Source organism: Leuresthes tenuis, unplaced genomic scaffold (assembly GCF_036924035.1).
Source record: "Leuresthes tenuis unplaced genomic scaffold, fLeuTen1.0.hap1 SCAF_15, whole genome shotgun sequence".
Lineage (NCBI taxonomy): Eukaryota > Metazoa > Chordata > Actinopteri > Atheriniformes > Atherinopsidae > Leuresthes > Leuresthes tenuis.
Window position 1 is genome coordinate 16,370,266 of NW_027325369.1, and position 23,836 is coordinate 16,394,101.

General features: G+C 42.3%; 1 protein-coding gene across 2 annotated transcripts in view; it reads right to left on the reverse strand.

Moving 5' to 3' along the window:
- Positions 1-467: 467 nt before the first annotated feature.
- The window catches only part of mta1 (metastasis associated 1), a 35,745-nt gene continuing 12,376 nt past the window's right edge, over positions 468-23,836 (reverse strand). Inside the window, exons 4-18 of one of the 2 annotated variants that reach the window (XM_072365367.1) lie at positions 15,897-16,023; positions 14,640-14,703; positions 14,175-14,292; positions 13,148-13,250; positions 12,343-12,442; positions 11,772-11,960; positions 10,000-10,074; positions 9,334-9,392; positions 8,879-9,015; positions 8,381-8,532; positions 7,216-7,405; positions 6,938-7,027; positions 6,155-6,310; positions 2,272-2,421; positions 468-1,459 (exon numbers count right to left, since the gene is read on the reverse strand). In XM_072365367.1, coding sequence (XP_072221468.1) covers positions 2,312-2,421; positions 6,155-6,310; positions 6,938-7,027; positions 7,216-7,405; positions 8,381-8,532; positions 8,879-9,015; positions 9,334-9,392; positions 10,000-10,074; positions 11,772-11,960; positions 12,343-12,442; positions 13,148-13,250; positions 14,175-14,292; positions 14,640-14,703; positions 15,897-16,023 — 1,670 coding nt within the window. In that variant the 3' untranslated portion in view covers positions 468-1,459; positions 2,272-2,311. Of the gene's footprint in view, positions 1,463-2,271; positions 2,422-6,154; positions 6,311-6,937; positions 7,028-7,215; positions 7,406-8,380; positions 8,533-8,878; positions 9,016-9,333; positions 9,393-9,999; positions 10,075-11,771; positions 11,961-12,342; positions 12,443-13,147; positions 13,251-14,174; positions 14,293-14,639; positions 14,704-15,896; positions 16,024-23,836 lie in introns of both variants that reach the window. The other variant, XM_072365366.1, reaches the window with a different exon arrangement.

Consider the following 23,836-nt stretch of genomic DNA (forward strand, 5'->3'; position numbering starts at 1 on the left):
CAATGCTTCCGGATCCTACGATTTTTCAGCTCTATACGTTGCGTGATAAGGACACAGAAAGCACATTTCCTGTTTCAAATGATTTAAGCCCAGATAAGCGTGCTGCTATTGAACAGAATTTTAACAAGTAAACTGGGGATAAACTGACTAAACGTTTGCAGTAGTGGCGTATTTCTCCTTTAACTTCCTGCTTCTACAGCACAGTTACTAATCTGAAGGAAAAAGGGAACTTGTATACTCTGATCGATGCCAGAACAGCTCATCTTAAACTAAAAAGACCCCCCCACCCCAAACTCCATTTACCAGAACCAGTGGATTAGTGACTCTTTACAGCAAGATTCTGAAATATTCTACATGGATAGACACGATGAAAGCATATGTCTTGGATGTTGGTGTCAGAAACGATCAGACGTCTTCCGTACGGACGAAGTCATCGGTGAGCAAAAAAGAAACACACTGACAAATGATTTGACATGAAAGCAAAATGCATTTCTGCTTTTTAGTTAGTTTTTTTTTGTTTTTTGTTTTTTTTTCAGATGTTTGCGTACAAAACAAAATACTGTTTGTGCATTAAATCTGTTCTAATACTGGTAACATAGAAAGCAATTAGGAATGAAAAGTTTCCGGTAGTTTGCATATACCCTGTTCGTATGCGCCTGTGCAGAGTCAGGAAAAAAAAACAGGCCGACACCAGCTTGAAAATAGAACATTCGGTCCGACACCTTCCGCCTCCGTGCACAGACACCAAAAAGATTAAGGGCGGGGGATGGGGGGGGGGATCAATTATCTTCTTTAATTACATTATCGAAGCATAGATGCATTAATTGTGAAAAAAGTAGAAAAACACCGAGTCTTTCTTAATAAGTTAAACCTCTCTGGCCGAAGAACTGGGCCGGCTCACACAACAACAACAAAACCAAACGGGAAAAAAAACAAACAAACAAAAAAAAAAAACTTGTAAAGCGTTCAGATTCGATTAAACTAAAGACAAGTTGAACACATGTCGCTGAAATAAAAGTGCGTCTCCTTTCTGACTTGAAAAAAAAAAGTTAAACACAGAAGATGCAAGTGGCTTAATGTTTCTTTCCTTCCACCCTCTTCCACAGGGTTTTACAAGCATGTTTCACGAAACTTCACAAGTTCCATCGTTTGATCGACAAACAATAAGCTGAGTTATAGTTGGTAAAAAAAAAAAAAAAAAAGAATTATGATAACAATAACAATAATTACAAAGACAGTAATAACAAGAAATTAAGTAATAAACAAAGTCCTGTACAGTCAGGCTCATCTTCTGATAGAACCCCGCCAAACTGATCGATTATTGATTGGTCTCCAGCAGCGTGACAGACCTGTGCTGACTGAAGAAAAGTGGCCAATGCTGTCGTCTGAGCTTCAACTTCCCTCAGCTGCCCTCAGCTACGGTTGAGTGGAAAAAGCCTTTTCCATTTCAAGTCTCCCTCTGCTGTGTGAAAAACACAAAGCAAAGTCGTTATCAGCCTGCAGCCAAACAACGGTTTGATGTCTGCTTTTCTGGGCCAGTAGGGGGCGGCAGAAACAAGCTGTGACATTCACACAGCACAGTGCCCCCCCCCCAAAAACCCCTCCAACTCTTATGTGGTCGAAAAAATTAATCGCTCCATGGATTTCCACTATGATAAATAAACCGCCTTCCAGAGAAAAACAAGGACTCGACTTCAAGGTAAATTGCTGAGCCCCATATGCTGCTTCCCCAGAATAAATCCCATCTTCACCCACTGAGTCATGAGTGCCTTTAACCAGCAGAACAGCTGTGCTCATATGTAGGTTCTAATAAGTTAAGTACACATTCCTGTAGGAGCCCATTATTTCTTTCTTACAGTCTTTCTTACTTGTTTGTTAATTTGGCCTGCGAGTACCTTCAACTTTTAGTTTGTTTGCACGTGATTTATCTAATATTTTCATTTGCTAGTTATTTGTCTTGTTTTATAATTTATCTCTCTTTTTCTTTAGCATTTCAACGACACCGTGAGATATACGGGTAAGTAGGGCAGCCATTAGATTGTCACGCACTGGGTTCTATCATTTCTTCCCTTTTTTATGCATGCAATGTACATACAAATCTTCAGAAACACATTTTGCCTGCATTAGTGGCCATTTAAAATGTCACTTTTTATTGTAAATGAGGCTTACAGAACAAAACAAACAAAAAAAAAACGACCAAAAATATTTGATCTAATAAAAAAATATATATATATAATCTTCAGAGAAGCCCAGAGGTGCTGAACGTCTCACCTCGCTGGGGTTTGCAGTAGAGATCGTCCCCAGAGATGGATCAGTCCAGTTCATGTACTTCATCTTGCAGCGAGGCTGAGGCTCGTCCTGCATCACTGACACGTTTGGCCATAATATCCCACTGCGGAATCAGGGCTTTCGATTTGGTACCTGTGGAGGAAACGGAGGATGAGAGATGTTGCAGCAGGTAACACACACAAACCCAGTCTGCACACACTGTTCCTACATGAAATACCAAATGGTAAGAAAAACCTTCTTCTGCCCCCTGGTGGCTTCGTAGAGGATCAACTTCTTTGGATATTTGGCTTCCGGGTGAAAGTTCACGCTACAGTGATATTATATCATGAAAGTAGGGCATTTAAGTAGAAGCATGCACTGGTGATTTCATCATCTCAAACAACTTATTGAAACAAAAGCCAACAACAGTGATGGGTATCCCACAACAGAAAATGTGAATGTCTCAATAACTTGTCATGTGCCCTTGAGCTTCGATTACAGCTCGACAACAACGTCTCAAGCTGTTCACAAGCCGACTTATTGTCTGCTAAGGCATGGCATCCCACTCTTCTTGAAGGGCGGCCCTCAGGTCATTGAGGTTCTGGGGTAGAGTTATGAGCCTCTGCACGGCTACTCGGCTGATCCCACAGGTTTTCTATGGGATTCAGGTCTGGAGAAAGTGCAGGCCACTCCATTTGAGGTACTCCAATCTCCAGCAGCCGTTCCCTAATGATGCGACCTCGATGAGCTGGAGCATTGTCGTCCATGAAGATGAAATTAGGCCTGTGTTGTTCGTGCAGGGGCGCAATGACTGGATCGATGATGTTATTGAGGTAGTTTGGGCTTGTCACTGTACCATTAACAAAGTGCAGGGCAGTTCTGTACTGATTAGACACGCCTGCCCACACTGTAACACCACCATCACCAAAGGCTCGCCTGGTGACAACAGTGGCTGATGCATAGCGCTCTCCTTGACGTCTCCAACATTTTTGGCAGCCCTCATTTTTGCACAACATGAATCGATTTTCATCAGAGAACAGCACTGAGTCCCACTGGTCCCTCGTCCCGCATAAATGCTCCCTGGCCCATGCAAGACAATGACACCTGTGCCTGGTGGTGTGGTCAGGTACCCTTGCAGGTCGTCGAGCACGCAGACCACGCTGATGTGAACGCTTCTGATCTGACGGGACACTTGGGTGCCCCTCATCTCCTTTAAATGTGCCTGGAGTTGAGTGGCATTCCTCATCCGGTTCCTCAGGGCACCGTTCACAGTGAAGCAGTCATCAGTGTGGAATGTGGCCAAAGGACGTCCACTTCTATGCCTTTCTGTGAGTTTTCCAGTCTCTCTGTTGCAAGCTGCTGATGACACTGGACACGTGACACTCGAAGCTCAGTGGCCACATCCAAGAATATCCTGTTTGAAGCCTCGCAACGGCGAGGCGCTGTTGATCAATTGTTAGGTGTTGTCTTGGTCTCCTTGTTAGAGAACAGCAACTTGTGCAAAAAGTACTGAAACATTGAACAGTCGGACATGCATTCAAAAGTTTACAGAAGGTCACATTAAGTTCACCTGTAAAGGTTATAATGAGAAATTGGCAAGTTTGGTGGTTCAGTAGGTACTTTTGAAGCCTTCACTTTTTTCTGCCCCTCAACTACACTTCAATCAGATAAAAATAAATAAATAAAAAACTGTAGCTTGCACTTGACAGTTAGATATTCAAGAAATTCAGCAAACAGCAAATTTCTCGTAAAATATTCATTCCGACTCAGGCAGTTTCAGAATTTGTCATTCGGTGTAAAGCAGCGTTCGTCTCCCTGGCAACAGCAATTAAATGCACCGCAACTGCAAACCAATCTTCTGCCAAAATATTTCAGTTCAAAAGAAAAAGTTAAATTCTTTAAAAAAAAGTTATGTTGCGACACAAAATCCGACATAGAAATCCCAAATTACAGTTCCTGCGTTTACTGCTTTGTACTGTTTAATAGGAGCCAGCAAAGTGTGTTTCACTGACCCTGAATTTATCAAGCAGGTACAGAAAATGAATGAATGAACTGGTTCTAAATGACCTTAGTTTTTTAACAGCAGAGGTGAGTTCTTTTTTCACCACTTGGGGGCAGCAAACACAAAAATGATACCCCACAGGTTGGTGCTGTATATGTGGTCTTAGACATCCAGCAATTATAAGGCTCCTCTCTTTTTCTCCATTGTATTCCTCCTCGTCTCTCTTTTGCTCCATTCTCCTGTCTGTGACCTGGACTCGAACCACAGCGCATCATCTTCTAGGATGGCGAGTGAGGAGGGTTGTTGGAGGGGCCACGATGAAGAGGCACAGGTGTACGTTTTGATGAACAAAAGGGCCGCGACACAGTATCGGTCATTTTAAATCTAACTAAAAAGAAAGATAAAGGTTGCCAAAAGTAACGATAATGCTCATCTAACAAATAAAATATTGCAGAAGGACGAACAAAACAACAGACAGATGATGCAGCTGTGCCACGGGGTCGTGTAATTCATGCTGGGTTAAAATGAGGGCTGTGAAGTAAAGGAGATAACATCTGTTAAACGCCTGTTGCCTCCATGCCTCTCTTCTTATGCATCTTATTCTCCTTCACAGCTCACATCTCAGGAGGGAGGGCTCGAGACAAAGGAAGCGGTGGTGAGCAGAGGAGTCGAGGATTTACCAACTGAGAAGCGAGAGGAGGTAACAGATTTCTGTTTCTGCCCAACTGGTGAGTTCCAACCTTCAGCTCTGTTTTTGCCCCATGGAGCTCTTCAGCTGCTTCATCGCGCAACATTTTCCACATGCTAGCTTCCGTATTTGTCTGCATTCAAAAATGATGCCATGAGAGTGAACCACAGGGGGAATGCTGATGAGGCCTACACGCACCAGTATTTTCTCAGTCTAAATTAAGGTTGAATGGATGAAATAAGTGAAACAGCGAGCCGAAACTCAGAAAGAACGCACTTAAATAAGAGCAAAGCAGCAAATTCACAGCATTCAATTGTATCACTTCAAACTGCGTCTTTGACGTGGTCATTCGATACACTGATGTTATTAAAATATCATTCATAGCCTATTCTGCTTTGCATAAATCTAGCAGTTAATATAAGCTCAGTTTGTTTAAGTAAAAATGATTGGCATGACATTAGAACAGCAGACCATACGAGCTGCAATAACACTGCACACCTTCAATTTAATGACCCCCAAAAACATTACAAATAAAACATGATATTCTGATAAACTACTGTGACCTGAATAAGTCAGTGACTTGGTGGTGGACGAAGAAAAAGAAACCCAAACTAACTTTTAATCCTGGAGCCTGCCTGACTTCAAAATACAAATCACCTCCTGATGCGTTATCCCAGCCTGGGCCTGAGGTGTGCTCACAGACCAGCAGAGATGCCGTCCCTCAGGATACACTTACCGAGCCTTCCTCGTCCTTCCCCTCTCCGCTGTTACCATGACAACACAGACCGTAGCCTCCAGCTAAAGCAGCAAGGCCGATCCGATCCTCTCACAATCTCTCCCTCTCCCTCCTCTGACCGTCTTCTCTGGCATATTCTCCCTCTCTTGATCTCTCAGTCTGTTTTTACCCGGCTCTCGCATCACAGGGGACAGTGGGACGGAGCCCAAAAAAATACGAGCCCCTTGGAAACCAGACTCCTATCCAATAAAAATCTCTACTGAAAGGGATTAAATTAAGAGTAGCTGAACAGGGGTACATTTTACACACAGCTGCACCTAATGACAGTATAAGATACTAACAAGCACATTTCTCAATCATCATCATCACATGGAGCTCGAAATCGAAATGGTTTGAAGGTGAGAAAGCAAACTCCCGCTGTACATGTACATCTGAGCTCTTTAGTTTGTGGGTCACTCACCATCCATTCCGTTGTGCTGCTCATAGTTGCGTTTGCCCAGGATGGTGGGTGAGCCGTTGTTGAGGATGGGAGAGGACTTAATGGGTGTCAAGCTGCCTGTAGTGAAGGAGCCTCCGCGAATAGGGGGGTCGGGCTTGGGTGGACGGGGATGTGCTTCTGAAAATGTGCAGCAGTACAGAGGTTACGCAGACAGGACTAACAGCTGGACTACAGAAGTGTGTGAACCTCTGACTCGACATGAGGTAAACTGACAGTAATTATGAACATTTCAGGGCATGAAACTGCCCAAAAAGCACCAGAGGACGCAAATTTGGTTTCAAGCCTGGCAAATATCTTGTGAGAATTGCAGAAAAACAGGACATGGGCAAACATAAACAGGATGCAAGAGGATGCTGATTTATCATCCCACTTGTTGCTTCTGCTAAATAATAACAGAATAGCTCACTTGTTTGTGGCTTTCGCTATGTTTAGCTCCGTCTGTAAAGTTGTGGATATGTGGAGTCTTTTATAGTCCATAAAAGAATAGGATAACATTGTAATTACGCCTCTCACAGATGAAACCTCCGTCCCTTCGTGCAATTCTCCTGTTTTACACTGTTCTCTGCTAGCTTGCTATACATGGCACTGTAATTAGGATCCACTGAAAATTAGGTGAGGAGGTGTTTTTGCTGCGTGTGGCTGTGCACGTGCAGGACTTGAATGAGGATTAGATCCCACAACATTCGATGTTAATAGCTAAACAGGGAGAGATAAAAACAAAATTAGAGAGGGGTTTCTTCTTACCTAAGTACCGAACCACAGACTCGAGAGGTTTACGTTCCACGGGTTTCAATGGCAGAGGCTTTTTTGGCCCATCTGGTAACCGCAGGGCACCTGTAGGAATTTATAATCCAACGGATGAGGGAAAACAGATGGTTTAAAAAAAAGCATGGAATTTTAGCATTAAATATTTATATAGGCATCACACGATACTTCATATGATGCTTATTCATACAGCAACAGTTGTATCAAATGTCAGATCGGTGTGAAAAGCTAAGCTGGGAGAAGAATTAGGCCCCTACACTCTGCTTTGATGGCTGCTGTGTTCACGGGGAGGTAGGGGTGCCTGGCCAGATATCGAGGCCGAATGATGTCCTGGCAGAGGCGACGAGCCATCTGTGTCAGGGTGGTGGTCTGCAGGTAAAAAGCCTGACGGGTTTTTACTGCAAACTTGGGGCTGCCGCTGTGCCGCAGGGGTAAACCATGGGGGCTCTGCAGGTACAAAGAGGAGAACAACATTTTCATTTGATGTCATCGGCATAGCAACATCAGTCTAGTACACAGTAACCGCTTAATGATCACTGACTGATCAGACAGAAACGTCAAAACACTTCCTAACTGATGGTGAAGAAAACATATGCAACATCCATTTCACACACCAGCCAATAACTGTCCCTCCTCAGCTGCATATGGGGTGTTTAATATTACTTTTTACAATCAGAAAGAAATATAACCAGATATACAGCATTAACTTCTACAGGTCTCTTTTTTGGGGGGGGTAGACCGTAGACAGCGCTGTCCAACACGGCACTGCAACTCAAAGCTTTCAATCAAAACCATTTGAAGAATTATTTGGCCGTTTAACTGCCCTTTACAGGACATTTTATGATTTTGGAGCGGAAAGAACTACAAGGGGGGCGGAAACATCTCCCACATCCTTACAAGCAACATCAGTGGTTTCTTTGGTAAACCGACATTGCAAAGTAAGATATTTGTTGCTGAAATGTAATGGAGATAAAGCTCATGGAGCAAAACCCAAGCAATGACTGTCTGCATCACCACAGATAACCTTCACTATTCTCAAGTATTCACCAGACTGAGATGGATGTGTGTATTGGAGGTAGAGGCAGACATGCAGCTTGAAAATAACCCTCATTTTCTGGTTATGAGTTTTTTTTGTGTTAGTTTGAAGGAGCACCTTTAAATGTTTTAGATTTCAATGTGGAAAAGTAAAAATGATGACTATGTAACACAAGAAAATTATCTGTAATCACGAGTAATGAAAAAAAAGAATGAAAATCTATTTGCCATCAAAACTAACAGTGAAAATTGACATCATTCTGGGCTACATGAGTGGCAATAAGACAGCAAAAGGCTCCAGGCGGACAGGAAGTGTGCTGTGTGTGGACTGCAGAGAAGCAGGAGTCTGGGAGCGTGCACGTGTATGTTCCGGGGGTCCGCTCGTACCATGCTGTTGCGGTTGGGTCCTGGCCTCTCGCCATCCAGTCTTGTGGGCATCTTGAGCCCTCCATACTTCTTCCAGTAAGTCCAGCATGAAGCACAGAGTCGACACTGCATGTTGGGAGGTCCCCATGAGTACCACTGGTAGGAGCTGCTGGCTACACACACACACACAAATGTGTGTGAGTAAGTGCAGATGCGTAACGAAGAACGTGTGATGTAGAAGAGCAAAGAACACACGTAATCATGAACGCAACTTTAATCATTCATCATCTGCTGCGGGGCAAAGGATGACACTTTCTCTTCTTTCCAACATCCAGTGTGCACCACATGCACAAAGGATGGAGCGGATGTGTGTTTTTTAAATGAATGAAAAATCATCATTTATTTTTCTTAACAGACGCTGATTCAGTTAACTTATGAAATCAAGCTGTTATTGACAAATTCTGCTCAACAAACAAAGGAAGTCCAGCTACAACAATCTTATATAAGTGAATGACTTACTGTAGCAGCTTTCACAGGCTCTGCCCAGGCCAGGGGTCTGCCCTGAACCTGGCGGTCCTGGGACGCCCGCACTCGCTGCTCCATTTAAGAGAGCTGGCTTTACATTGTTACTCAGCTGGTTAGGGTTTGGCTTGTTACTGAAAGGGAACACGAACAGAGACGGAGGGGGAGGGGGTGTCAGACCAGCAAGGATAAGACGGACCCTTTCAGTTCGAGAACAGATAACATTCATGTCCCTGCAGTCAGAAATGGAAGTTATGCTGCTCTACTGGAGGGTGTCATTAATAATAGCAGTAAAAAACTGCGTCTGATTAACAAAAACTGTGGAAACTATACAGATTTAAAATACAGGAGGTTTTGCTGCAGCTTTCTGAATAATTTAAAAAGAAGAAGAGAAAGAGGGAAAACCAGCAACAACAACAAAAAGTCACAAAAATTTGCACCAAAGTACTCACTAGTTGGGGATGTAAACCTGCTTGAGCTTGCTCTCTGCCTCAGCTGCTTTTAATCGTTTCTGGAGCAGAGACAAGGATTGAGGAGGAGGGAGAGCAGAAGGAGAAAGAACAATGGGATTAAGTTATTTACTTGCAAACCCTAATACAGTTGCAACGTGAAAAAACAGGCATGTTCAGCGCAACAATCTTGAGTTCCGAAGCCCGTGTGAATTTGCCTTGATTTGGAGAAAATTTAAAAGGTTTAAAAAGGAGGAGAATGTTCACTTCACACCCATTTTCATGATGCTTTTTAAGATGAATTAAAACCCTTTTTTTTTTGCCAAAGAGTACATTAAATCGACATTTGACAGAGACCGTTTTTGTTGTCATGACTGCAGCGTCCCCCAGTGAAAATTAGCATGTGCACCTGGGCGCTATGTCCAAAATGATGCTGAGCCAAGCTGGAGCCCATTTTAGAAAATGTCAACTGCAGTCATTCGACGAGCAACTGATTGCAGACTAAACACTTTCACACTGCACTCAAGGCCAAGGTGTCAGCGGGTGGTCATGTTTTTTTCAGCAGCGTGTAAGGGGCTTTTGATCAATTGGTTATAAAAAGTCAAAATGTGAAAGAAACTGGGCATGGAATAACAAAGAAAACATTTCTGAATGTATAATGTAAGTTACCTGTTGTACGTATCTATCTGTGGTCTTCCACATGTAGTAATACTCAATTATACTCGTCAGTGACTTCCAGGGCAACTGGAGAAAGAGAGAAAAGAAACGAGCATCATCTTAAAAAGGAGGCATTGCTACGTCATGGGAGCAAATCACAAATCACCACTGATGAGGAAAACCTTGATCAAGTTAAGAAAATTAGATTGGGACAATTGGCTTAATTGATAAATCATTTCACAGAATTATAATCTTCAACTCATTTGATAGCTGATTACTGTTAAAAGGTCAAGTTCCAAAGTTGTGCAATGGAGACGTCTGCTGCTTTGTTTCTGCTTTTCTCCCTCATCAACGCGGAACATTTTCACTGCGGATGCTGAGGATGGCAGATGCAGCTCTGTGCAAGGTCTTTCAAACATTTTCCTTGGACATTGGCTGCTTTTTGTTCTTCATTTTCAGTCCAGTCATACAAGGTTATTTTCAGAGGAATGTGTTTTTTGGTACCCAACTCAAGGGTTGAACCCGTGTCATGCCTACACATAACGGAGAAAATCGGAAAAAAACGGAAAGAAGGGAGAAAAAGGGAGAAAAGGCAGAGACGGCAGCAGGTCTTATGGAGGGATGAATCCTCCCCAGAGTCCGGACCTCGGCTTTATTGAAGCAGTGAGGGATCATCTTGACAGAGAACGGAACAAAAGGCAACCGACATCCAAAGAAGAGCTTTGGAATGTCCTTCAAGAAGTTACAGGAAACCTAAGAAGGTTCAGGCTGTGTTGCAGAATAAAGGCGGTCATAACAAATACAAATTTCACAAGCTCTTATCTCTCATATACTGTATTTCCATTCATGTTTGTACATATTCTGATAAACCGCTACACCTATTTTACGGTTTTCGGGCATTTAGTGAAGAATTTGGGGGTGGCTGAAGGTTTTACACAGTGCAGTCAGTTGAATTAGGTCCCCGCTAAGAAGTTGTGAAGAATTATGCGCCGTAGCAGTCGGTAAGTTAAGGCCCCACCCATGATGGTGGTGTAGTCCTGTTGTTTAAAGAAAAGGCATGAAGAGGAAAAAGAACAAGCACTGACAGATGTCAGCCACCAGGTGGTGGAGTGATGCACACAGTGCAAGCTGAGCACAATTTGAAGTATAAACATCTACTTGGCAGCACCATTCTTCTTGGGCTGTATAAGCGCACAGCAGCTGGAGCAGCAACAGTGGAGGGGCAGCCTTCTCCTGGCTGCCTCTCAAAAACTCAAAACTCAGTTGTTGGGGGTTTTTTTAGTGCTTCAAGGGATTCTTTCTCATTATGCAACAACATTTTTATTCTTTACCAAGGCGCTGGCTGCTGTGTTGCATCCTAAACTACTGTTGTGTTCATAAACTATCAACTAAATGCCAAAATCAAGTTAAAATATCACAGTAATTCTGCTGTATCTGCACAGAGGCAGACGTTATGGATGCACTGAATGCCTCCAATACAAATCCCTAAATTACACGATTGGTTACATGTCCTTTCATAACTACACAACAATTTGATTAAGCAGAAATGCCTTCGAGAGTGCATAAAAGCTCAAAGAAAAAACAAATGATGAAGAAAAAGCAAAGCTCTAACATCACTTCAGTTTGAGAAATGGTTTCTCACAATGGCAAATATTCACTTGCGCTTAAAGATCAATACCAGTCTTGTAAATCTCGGCACATGCAGAAAGCTTTAAATAAATCAGGATTTCCCAAAAATTTCAAACTAAATCTTTCAATGCACTTCTTCTTGCTATGCCACTCACAAAGTCCTGCTGGATATCAGTGAAGTCCTTGCCGTATTTCTCAAGCGCCTCTTCAAACAAGTTGGCCTCGGAGGCGCTCCACTCCTCCATTTCATCCCTGCAGAGAACGGGCCCGCCCTGAGGCACCAGCGCTGCGATGGCTCGAGTCATGTCGTAGCCTGTGGCATGGAGGGTGTCCATGGCGTGAAACTAAGCGCAAAAGAGGAATGCATGTTGGTGGCAGTTCTTTTTGCTTAATATACGCAATAATCAGCGAACATCTTCAGATAAACATGACAATATTTTATTTGTTCAGTCCGTGCTACGATGCAGTCTGAGTCCAAGGCTGTGGATGACTCGAAGGCTGCTCATCTATGTTTCATATTTAAAGACAGGATCAAGGGTGGAAAAGGCTCACATTAGGCCTCTAAAGCCCAGTTGGATCTTACGACAATCAGCTACAGGTCTAAACAATCACCGACAGATTCCCAGAACACATCATTTTGATTAACAGTCCTGATTCTCTACAATACTTTTCACACATTGTGTGATGCTGATTTAAACAAAGCCCACTTTCACGTATATATCTCACCAAGGTGATGTCTCTGGAGGCTGCGGCAGCACTCATATGAAGGCTCGGCTGCCGCACAGAACTACTGCAGTCCAAAGCTCTGGCGAATGTACCTACTGACCTATGGGACAGGAGACACGGTGACAAAGATGAGGAGAACAGGAGGCAGGGAAGAAATTATTACATGCCACGAGGGATCAAATCAAACCTGAAGTTCTATCTCAGAAGCATTTATGCAGAAAACATTTAAAGCTAAATCAACAAACTCATAACTCTGGTTCCTAATAACTATGTAATTCAATAATCAGGCCAGGCTCTAGCAGAGGAGCAGTGTACAAAGTGGAAAAAGCTAAAGCTGTGAATAAACCATATCTAGTCTCAGAAAATCAGGGATTGTTCAGGAAAAGTTTGAGATACTTAAAAGGATATCATTTCTGGGAATATTTGTGCTCTAGTGAGAGTTAAATAACAAGTTAGACAAGTTTTTGTTGTCTTTTTTTTCCTCACAAGCCATTTCTGTACGAAAGCTTACAAAGAGAAGTTGGAAGTTTTACTGGAGAGATCATTTTGAAACACGTCATCACCCTTTTCCTAAGGTGTACAGATCAGACTTCCATGATGCAGCAGTTAGTTCGAGTTTTAGAGGTAATGACTAATCTTCTTTGGCTTTGACAGCCATTGATAATTTAAGGCAACCATCTCCAGGCTTAAGATCTGTGTATAACAATTTATCCAAACGTGTGGCTCAATTCATTTGCAGCAGATATTATTTTAAATCATTTCTTTTAGAAACCCACTGATATTGTTATTCTTCGCGCTGACTTACCGAGCTACTACCAGAAACTGGTCGATCTGTTTCTCTGTTAGTGAGCTGTTGGGGTCCCAGATCTTCTCCTCGAGTTTCTCCAGGTCCCTGTCATCCTCCTCATCTGAATTCCCCCACAAAACAAGCAGGAATAAAACGCGTAGGTTTGAGTTATGGCTCTCGTGTACACAACAATAAAAAAATAAATTAAAAAAATTTTGGCAAAACCCACAACTGAAGTGGATTGTTTATCCGCCATTTCTTTTAAAAACTACTGATTTATTTAAAGCTTTGAAGAATCCCAGTTGAAGAGGCGGAGTCTGTCAGGGTGCCAGCCTGCAACAAGCCAGTCTCTAGCACATGTAGAAGAACTTCATTTGCATGGGTTTAATTAGAGAGCTTACTGTCCCACAGTGCTTTAATATCAATTTCAGAGGTTTTTCCCACCTGCTAAGAATAAAAATTCTGGCAAAACATGGTACCCAAAATCTGGCAGAAAAACGGTCACATTTGAAAATGATTAGCTTGGCACAAAATGTCTGAAAAGGTTCTTTCAGCCAGTTAAAGGGAAAATATTAATTGATTTCAACATTACGGACAAGTTAAAAGGTCAAAAACTCGGAATGTGGTCAATTGTGGAGACACTGGAGTGATATTTCTGTCAGGTGTTAAGCGTCATATGGGTATAGTTATCGCTTGTCAGCGAATCTGTGGAAACTTTGCTTCGGTCTGACATGGAATGTGACAGAAGCACCAAAAAAAGCAGTCAAATGTACCTTTTCCGCAGGCAACTAAAGCGTCAACCTGCATTAAGCTCCGATTGAAATGTTTATATAATCCTGTGGCAGCGTTTTTGTTGTCATGGAAACGTAGCCTTTAACTTCACCTGGAGATTGGAGCGGTTAACAGTTAAGTCTCAGACTACTCTTAATGCAGAGACACCGTATTGGCTCGCAGGTTAACAGTTCCCTTCAGGAAACAGCGTTTGCCTGTCATACATTCTAAAGAACTGGGGCTAGTTGAACAATCAGGGTTCAATAAGATGCACCTTCTTTCAGGAGGTCAGTGATGTCGGCCTGGTATTTGTTCCCGACGCGGATCTCCCCCTTATCTGCCAACAGGGTCTTTTGCTGAGGGTCATACACCAGCGAGTAGAAGAAGGCATCCTGGGAAATACAGATGGCAGGAAGGCATGAGGGTGGAATGAAGGAAGGGGAAGCGAGACAGGCAAGCAGAGAGGGGAGAAAGAGGGGTGCAGCTGTCCCTCCATGCGTGCGTGTGTGTGTGTTTTTCTCTCTACGAGTCTCTCGTCTCCTCATTAGTGCATGTGAAAAGAACATTCTGGGTCAACATGTTAAATAATTCATCCTGAAACAAGAATCTTTAAACTCGGAAGACTCACACCCATCCACCCAACGCACACATTTAGAGAAGTCCTAAAAACTAACGCATGTACTGAACTTCGGCGACTCGCTGATGCTACGCGGGGAATAAACCTGCAGCGCACACATACCTCCCTTTCCAGATACGACTTCAGGGCTTCCGTCTCGTTCAGCAACGTCACGCAGCACTTTCCTCTGAAGTCCAGAAAGCACGGAAGAAAAGAGAAGAGAAAAAAAAAGAGTTAAAAATAAGAGTAGCAGACAGGACTGGGGCTATGTGATGCTAGTCTGAGAGAAAAAGCTGCTTTCCTTCTTCATGAGAAACATCCAGTTGTTTAAAAAAAGAAAACAAGGTTCAAAGTGCTGACACGGACAGTGGAGATCCACCATCTCTACCTGCCGCTCTCTGAATTCAGATAATATAACAGCCAATTAGTCGTGCCTCTGTAACCTTGCCAAATCGCATTTGCCTCAGGTTAAAAAGTCAGAAACCGTGTGAGGCGTCTCTGCACACTGGTGTCGAGTTAGAAAACTTCAGCTTGTATTCTCAATAAACAAACCGTTTATCAGTGTTTTAGTTCTAGCACATGTCAGGTTGCTCTTCCGGCCGCTCTTCAGAAATGTCAAGTAATAATGGGGTAATGATTAGGTGCGTCTGCCTGGAGCTTACTGATGAGCTAAATGTAGAAACAGCCTTCTGTTGACATTTAGTGCTCAGTTAGCACTCAGCCTATCGGTGCTTTAGTTTAGTGCCTGCACTTGGTAGACTTTACTGTCGGACATCTTTCAGTTTTTACAGCCGTGTGCACAAAAGGAAGAATTTAGCTTTATGTTCATTTCAGCCTTTGAAATACTATAAATCAGTTTATACGATAATTCTAACGGTCGGAGTTAAGAAAGAAAAAAAGTGAGTCAAATGTGCATGTTTTTCTAAAAACATAATCATCCTGCTGGAGATGAATTGCTAATAAAAGCACCAGCGTTTTCTGCAACTGAACCATTTCTGGTACCGTGGATGAGAAAAATCACAGCTACCGTTGAAATTTCTAATTAAATCAAGCCTAATTTCTCTACATTAGCTCTTCTTATTTACATAGAGTAATCATTTCTCTTTTCGGTGGGTTTTGCATGGCAGCAGCAGCAGCACAGTCCAACTTCAGTGCGCTGAATACAGATTACAGAACCGAGCCCGAGATGCTCAGAGGCATTTGTACCGTTGCACAGCTTACTTTCTTTACATGCTATCTGTGTTCTATCAGGACACTGCAGACTCCTTTAAAAGTCCCAGACAAAAAAAAACAAAAACAAGCTGAAGATAAAGAGGCAGACCAGGTAGCGCATCATCATCATTTAATGCTCCGATGCCAGTGAGTTACACTGAGCTGTACCTGATGTGTGTGGCTGGTAAGGACTCCAGCTGGCGGGACAAGAACAGCTCTCTGTGTCTGAGCTGGTGTTTCTGTTTCTCGGGGAGATCCGCCATCTCTGGGTTCTCCATCTCCTCCTCCAGCTCCCCTGGGGGGGGTAAAAGAGGCAAAAGGTCAAACATACGCACATCAGATGAGGCGGAACAATGGCATCCACAGGGAAAAGCGTGCAGATGAAAATGTTTCTGCTGCTGTAGCTACACACCGGCTTTTATGTCTCAACGAGAGGACATAAAAAAAATAATAATTTAAAAAAAACACGGATGCACACTTGATGAGCTGGAACAATGAAGTCTCCGCAGACGGAGAACATTGCGTGCGCACGGAACAGAGGTAGTTCACATTAATCTTGCAGATTTTGCCTTCAAATTCAAACACTCAGATCTGAATTCCTGCCCTTTTCAAATGAGCTGCAGACACCTTTCAGACACCTCTGTGGAACCTTAAGAACGTCCATCCTTTTAATATCCTCCTCCTGATTTTAATGGACTGTAGAAGTTTAATACATCTTACACGTTTAGTACAGAAACCAAAGTAAGAAGCCCAATGATGAGAAAACAAAAAAAATAAATCATCACTGTGGAATTATCCTTTGATGTTATCAATGCAGAATAGCAAAGACACAACAGTGCAACTCCAATACCAATATTTCAGAAAATTCAATATGTTCAAAGATGAAGTCGTTCATGAATAAATAAATACATCATCACACAACTCTCCCCACCTGCCTTTATACCTTGCAGAGTGCGGACTACAGGAAATCTACTTTCATATCATTTTATTTGTTCTTATTCAGAAAGGTACCACAGACACAGTACTTCAATGTTTTATTTGTAATTTAAGAGCTAAATATAAGAGAGCAGAAACATAAGTGTGGGGTTAGAGTTTGAGACGCTGTGATTTTCTACCAACATTTAACGTAAACGGGGCATTCAAGACATTTTGGATTGGTTGAAAAGAACCTTTTTCCGACTGCATTCACTCTGTATGGTCCCGTGTTGTAATAAGAACATCAAGAATCTTCTCTTTTTTTTTCTTTTTTTTTCTTCCCCAGGCCAAGTAAATCTCCTGCAGTGCCACAGAATACATTTAACACCTGCTTTTGCAGGAGTAACACATCATCTGACTGGTATATAAAGTGCCATTTACATGTAAAGCTAGTCCAATTTCCCCTCTAATCTTCCATTTGGTGCCAAACTGTCTCAAGTTAGACGATGAGAGTTGTTCCTGTCAGGTATCTTGTATTAGAATGAAAATAATTGAGAACTACCAGGCAAAAAAAAAAAAAGGTTCTTGTGAAGGGCCACGCTATAATGGACAGAGTGAGTGCTCATGAGATGTCAGCCCATTTGAGTCAGTAATGCGTCTGAGTCATTCTTTAAGAACAGATTTAGCTGCTGGTAGTAGGCAGAATCTCCACCGCACACTCCTCTCCTCATCTGTGGATGAGGGCTGTGGAGTAAATGAATACAGCTGATATGGGAGGAACAGGAAAACTGATGAATAAGAAAAAAAAGAAATAAGTGGAGGGAAATGTGACAACAGTGATGGAAGACAAAAGGGAGCATAAGAAAGAGGGCACTAAAGAGATCGAGAAAGAAGGAAGGGGGAATCAGCAGTGCGAGAGACAGGCAGAACAAGGGGGAGGAAGGAGGCCTGTGAGAGAGAGCCGAAGTAAAACGAAGAGCCGGAGAGCAGTCGGTACGTGCTCCAATTCATTTGGAGTTTCATTAGAGGAAGCGAGACAGAGAGAGGGAGACGGGGAGCAGAACAAAAGCAATCAAGGGATTTTCAGGAGAAGAGATGTGTGGCCAAAATCAATAAGTACTCCTTCGCTCCCTCACTCAGCCCAGCACTCAGCACCCAGCAGACACACTATCAATGCCCAGGCAGCACACATGCACACAGCATGGGGCTCACTCCATCCTCCATGTGAACGCCGCAAAGCAGGGATGAAGATCTATACGAGACAAATAAAAGAGTAAACACAGAGAGGCATGCGTAACGCGACTGAAGCATGTTTTGCGTATCCAATTCTTTCATTGTGGGAATGGAATTTTATTTTTTTACATCCACAGTCCAGCTGCTGAGCCACAGAATGATCCCCATTACCAAACTTCCAGGTAATTCAGAACAGGCAAAATAAAACTAACAAACGTATAAATAAACGGAATAAAATGGCATCTTTTTCATATTATGGCCTGTGTGTCAACAACGAAGGCTTCAGATCTACAAGGCAGTCATCTGAGCCAAAGGACATCATCGTGCCATCGTGTCGTTTTATTTATTTATTTTCTTTTAATTCTAAATCAAATGGAAAAAGCTTCATCTCAGCTGAACAAAGACAATGGTTTCAAACACTTTCCACTGAAGAAGAAAAGCTGGACATATTTCCCAAAGTTACTGCAGATGCTGCAGCAGCGAAACAGAATTTAACACGACACTTACAATCTAGAAACCTTATGAAACAACACATTCCCTCCAGTGTCACAGTCGCACGGCAAGGTAGGGAGAATTATCTAAAGAATCCCATCCTTCATGGTGATTAGAACTGAGCCTCCTCAGACGACGCGTAACGCAGGTTGTCTGCAGGTGGAATTTTCAAACGTCTTTAAAAACAGGACGGCTGGAAGGAACCGGCGAACACACTGGGTACAGCTGTTGAACACAGAAGCAGCAGTAAGCCAGATTAACAGAGCTAATGCTAACGGCACGGTTGCTAAACAATCAAATGGAGGCTCGCTGTTGTATCAACCAGCAACTGCGGCTCACGTGGCAACTTTTCTCTTTTAAACTTGTGCCCACAGTTCTCCAAAGCGCTTCACGCAGTTTGACAGCTTGCTTGTCGCGGTGAGTGACATCACTGCGATTTACTGCTGTTGCCTAAATGTCACACGTCAGCAAATGCACTTGGAAAAGTCTTCTGGAAAACTGTTTTTGTCAAAAATCATGAGAAACACTCATCCAGACTTCAAACGCAGCACGTTTGTCAAGAAAAGCAAAGAACACGCAGACATCCAGAGCTTCCCAGAATCCTTATTATTATTATGAGGAGATTTGCTGAAACGCTAAACTTGGTAAAGCTTGGTGTATACATCTTTCTTGGGGTTTTTTCCAATAAAAAGGTCACAAAAAAAAGAAAAATTAACTAAGAAAAATTAATGTCATGTGATAGTAAAAAATTTATGAAAATTCAAGGACTTTAAGGTTTATTGACGTTTCACTTTTTATCGTTTTTTGTTTTTAGAAAATACAGTTTATAATATGCACAAAGTGTGTGTGTGTGTGTGTGTGTGTGTGTTCCTTCACTCGAGCCGTTTCACAGCTCCTCTTCATTGTTAGCAACTGGGCGACCGTCTGCTCATCCTTTTCTTTTTAAAGTAACTGCTGCTAACTGTGGTGACGTGTTGGAAAAGCATGGCTGCATTCTGGTACATTCCTTGTCACCAGAACAAAGGCATGAGTGTGAGCACTTTCCTTTCCTTCCTCACCTTTGTTTGCCCTGCAGAGCAGCAGCCTGATTGTGAGCTGAACTTTTTTTTTTTTTTTTTTTAAACTAATTTTACATGTGAGTCCAGCTGTAATCAAAGTCCAGATGTTATCAGAAGGTGATTTTAATCAGAGGGTGTTTGTAAATTCAGGGACTTCTGGTTAATGTGTTCTATTTCTGAGCAGCATTTTAGTTACTCTTTTTGACTCACTGCATTTTAAAGATTTTAAAACATCTAATTAAGTTTTACAAGGTGTATCAAAAGTACAGTTTATGACTATGGTTGAGCGTATGTCCTATAATATTAATTCTAAAATCGTCCCTCCCCCTAAAAATACAGAAAGATAACTTTTGGGCTTGGCTCAAATAAACTAATGAATTTTGACATCACAGTCATTAAGTTTTCCTCTGGAAAACTGGTGATCGGGGTCGAGAGCGCTGCTTTTTAATGTCTCCCCCTTTTTTCCCCCCAAACATGATTAAAGCAAAGCAAATGCAACACGTGATGGATCGAACCCTCATCTGCTGAGCTGATGTAAAACATCTGAGACTAATCGTGTAATTTATGTGCTTACTAAGCCTTTCCACAACATTTATTTTATTTCATGTGCAGCCTGCAGGGTATTTGACACAAAAAAAGGAAGGAAGAGGCACGACAAGCAACAAAATATACCCAAGATAACCCACCAGACGACAGCCGCCTCGAAAGAAGGGACACTTACCGTGTTACATAGCACTTCAGCCTTTTTTTACTTAATAATCAATAAGCCTGGTGTTTTATATGAATGACCATAAAGTGAGAGAGGCATGCATAAGTTATATCAGAGTTAATGTTATATCAGATCAATAACAGGAAAGACGAAGAATATATAGATTCAGTCCACCAGGTGCTCTATGCTAATAAAAGAGCAACAATTCTATTAGAAGCTATAAATTAAAAAAAACTTTTCTGCTCTAAAATGTTTCCTTTTCAAAGAGTTATTCCATTTTGTACTACAGAATGCTCTAAATTTGGCAAAACAAGAGTCTCTCAGTTGAGAGCAATTTGATTCCGACTTACTCTTCTTCTGTATGCTCACACATCTACGAGTTCACATACACACCAGCAGGATAACACAGTGATCCGTTTGCAGGCCGGCCCCTCCAGCCGGCCCCTGACTGCGAGCCCTTGAGTAGCAACTCAACTCCCCAACCTCAGTCCTTCTCCTCTACTCCCTCGAGTCAATCTCCTGGCAATGAACCCACACCATACTCCGTACAAATTGCCTCTCCATCTCACCTGTCCCGGCCAATTATCAATTATTGATGAATGGCTCGCCTTACTGAGCCGAGAGACTGAGAGGGACGGGTAAGGGAGAGGAAAGAGAGAGGAAGAGCAGGTCTGCGGCTGAGACGAGGAAGTGAGGGGAGCACACCACTGCCTCGACAAACAGACTGCTTCTACACGATGTGTTAATGTGGTGGAAGAGCAGAAATCTACAGAGAGACTCGTTCTACCCATAAAACAGCGCCGACCAGCAAGGAAATGACAGCTTACTCACAACTCCCATTAAAAGTGTCAATGGAAATATCAATACCATGATGTAAAAGTCTACAGCCTTACAGTTTATGTACTACTTACCCCAATGGCCCTGCTCATCGAAAACAGATCTTTTTTTTTATGCCAATAAGTGACTGAATTTTTTTCGAAACAGTAATAAAACACAAACTATCAACACATCGACAGCCTGCCATGTTCAACAATTATTTAGATTTGTTGGCAGGACACTCAAGTCAAGGATGAGTCCTACCAAACAGGGCTTTTTGGGGGATTTCGAGTCTCTGTTCACCTCACTAAAGTACATTGTGAGTTTCTTCTCCACTCGCAGCACATTCCAGACAAGGGTAAGAACAAGACGGGCATAGTTAAAGCAGGCAGCGCTGAATATCTTCTGGGTTGTTTGCATTTGGGTCACAATGGGACTGTTAACTACTGTCTGCATTCACTGAAGTTTTTCTTTCCGGGTTCGTCCCCGAGTTGGAACCGCAGCCTTGTCTGTTGTCCCGTCGCCATTTTAACCCGAGAGCTAAATCTCTACGAAGAAGGTGTTAAACGAATGGTGCAGTAGATTCAGTCCCCCATGCTGAACAATCAAAATGTAAAAGTAACCTACAAAAAAATCATCAAGAAGGCCTATCGAGCATTTTTTTTGGACCCTAAAGTTTCATGGATTGTTTAGGCTTTATTCGCTTATCTAAACAAGCCGGCCTTTATAGAAAACTGCATTTACACTGAAGGAAAATGTACTCGGGCTCAATAATTGATGGAACCGTGCATTACGGTGAAGCAGTACGACTTTAAATCAATTAGAAAAGGTGACCAAACAGCTAAATAACCAATGAGTGACTCTCTATTATCCCCAACAAGTGCCATGAATGTACCATCCTGACATTATAGAAGTGAATTTATGTAAGAAAAGCCATAGTCCATGTAATCAGTGTTGAATAAGAGGCCTCAATACAGGACCTCAGGAGAGGTTTAACATCTCTGAAACTGCAGCTGCAACTGAACTAAAACAGTCTACACAGTCTAAAGTTTATTATAGTTTGGGTGCGTTTGATAGAAATAGAAATCTGAACTAACAGACGTAACATCTGCCCATCACTGGACGAAGGTGGATTAACACTTGTTGCTGAGTTTTATTGCAAAAAAAACTGCCTTCTCTACTACGCATTCACCAGACCACATGGTAACAAAAGAGAAACACAGTTTTCTTCATAACATTTACGGCGTGTGATGAAGCAGCAGATAACAGCAAATAAGGATGAAACAGACCTCTTATCCTCTCCTGGCTTCTCATTTACATTCCTTATATACATTTTTTTTTACCCTTAAACCTTTTTTATCCATAAAAAGAACTAAAACTCAGTGAGCTCTTCCGATCAGATCATCGTTAACTTCATCTTTCTTTTGTATTTAAAGTGTAGACTGCGTTTGCGTTTTTCATGGGCCGAGTTTTCGTCAACGCTGATGAATTATCAAAAATCACATTTAATCGCCCCGCAACATTCAATTCCATAACGGGTGAGGTAAATAGCACCGATCGTCTTGTAAAAAATGGGATCTTCTGCTGGGGAAAAAAAGAATTTGGTGTGTGTATTACTTGAGAGACGGAGCCGGCACCACGGGACGGGACCCTTATGTGGAGTCCGTCCTTTGGTTATGTACATTTAAACGGTTTATTGAAGGAAGTATAAAACATTTCAATGACGTACCAAACGGATGCCAGTGCCAGCCTTAATCATGCTGTCAGGGTGATTTCCTGACGCAACCCAATTTCTCACAGTAATCCTGATCTTGAGTGCGTGTTAAGGCATGTCGCACTTAAGCTTAACAGAACAATTCTTATATTCAATTGTCGAAAAGGCATCATTTAACATTATTCCCTTTTGTTGGTAATCAGAAAATGATAGCAACAGAGATAATGTTGATTATCATCGTACAAAAAAAAGAGATACAAAATAAGTTCATGACCTTCGTAACCTGAAAGGAAATCCAGTGGCTGACATATTGGACTTCACACACAACTAGCTTAACTGGTAAGTTACCAACAACTTACCATTGTTTATTGTTTATGGGAGGAGGGAACCGCATGTCAAAAACAAAAAAACAAAAAGGTTTGGAGTCATGGCAAATTCAAGTGCCTGAAAGGAGGGGCCACAGAGGTAAAATGCCAAGTCTGCCACAGAGGCTGACCAGTCAGGAGCCAGTTTTACTCTCAAGGGAGGGACTAATGCTGGGGCTGGAGGCCTCTTTAAGGGAGTGCTCCGAATCTCTGCGAGCAAAAATATTTGATCAATGACTCACAGCAGACACAAATGAAGAGACACGGGCTTATATGCGCGCGCACACACACACACACACACACACGCGGCTGCCATTGCCCACTGATCTGTAACCAAAGTGAATTAAATGTGCCCCTCCAGCAGGTCCTCTGACAGCACCCAGAGCTAACAACTCAAGTCCATAATGCATAAACAAGCGCACACCAGAGAAAGTGAGGCTGCAGCTTAAGAACTGCAGACAGGATGTAACCCACACCCATGTGGTACAGAGCCAATCTCCACATTTTGTTCTGTGTATATAAAAAAATATAGAACAATAATAATAATAATAATAATACACAAAAGGTATATATAGATAAAAATGAATGAAATGTCTGGACACTCCTTGCCAAAGCCATGAGGAAGACGTTCATTGGAAAATCCCTCCACTCCACACAGCACCCTGCAATACGCCAGAACTTTGATTACTCTACACTTGTTACTGAATTTATTTTTACCACCAATGCAATAGTGATTATTAATGAAACATCCGTTTTTATTGACCAAACATGGAGTGGATGTGTACAAAAAAAAAACAAAAAAACAT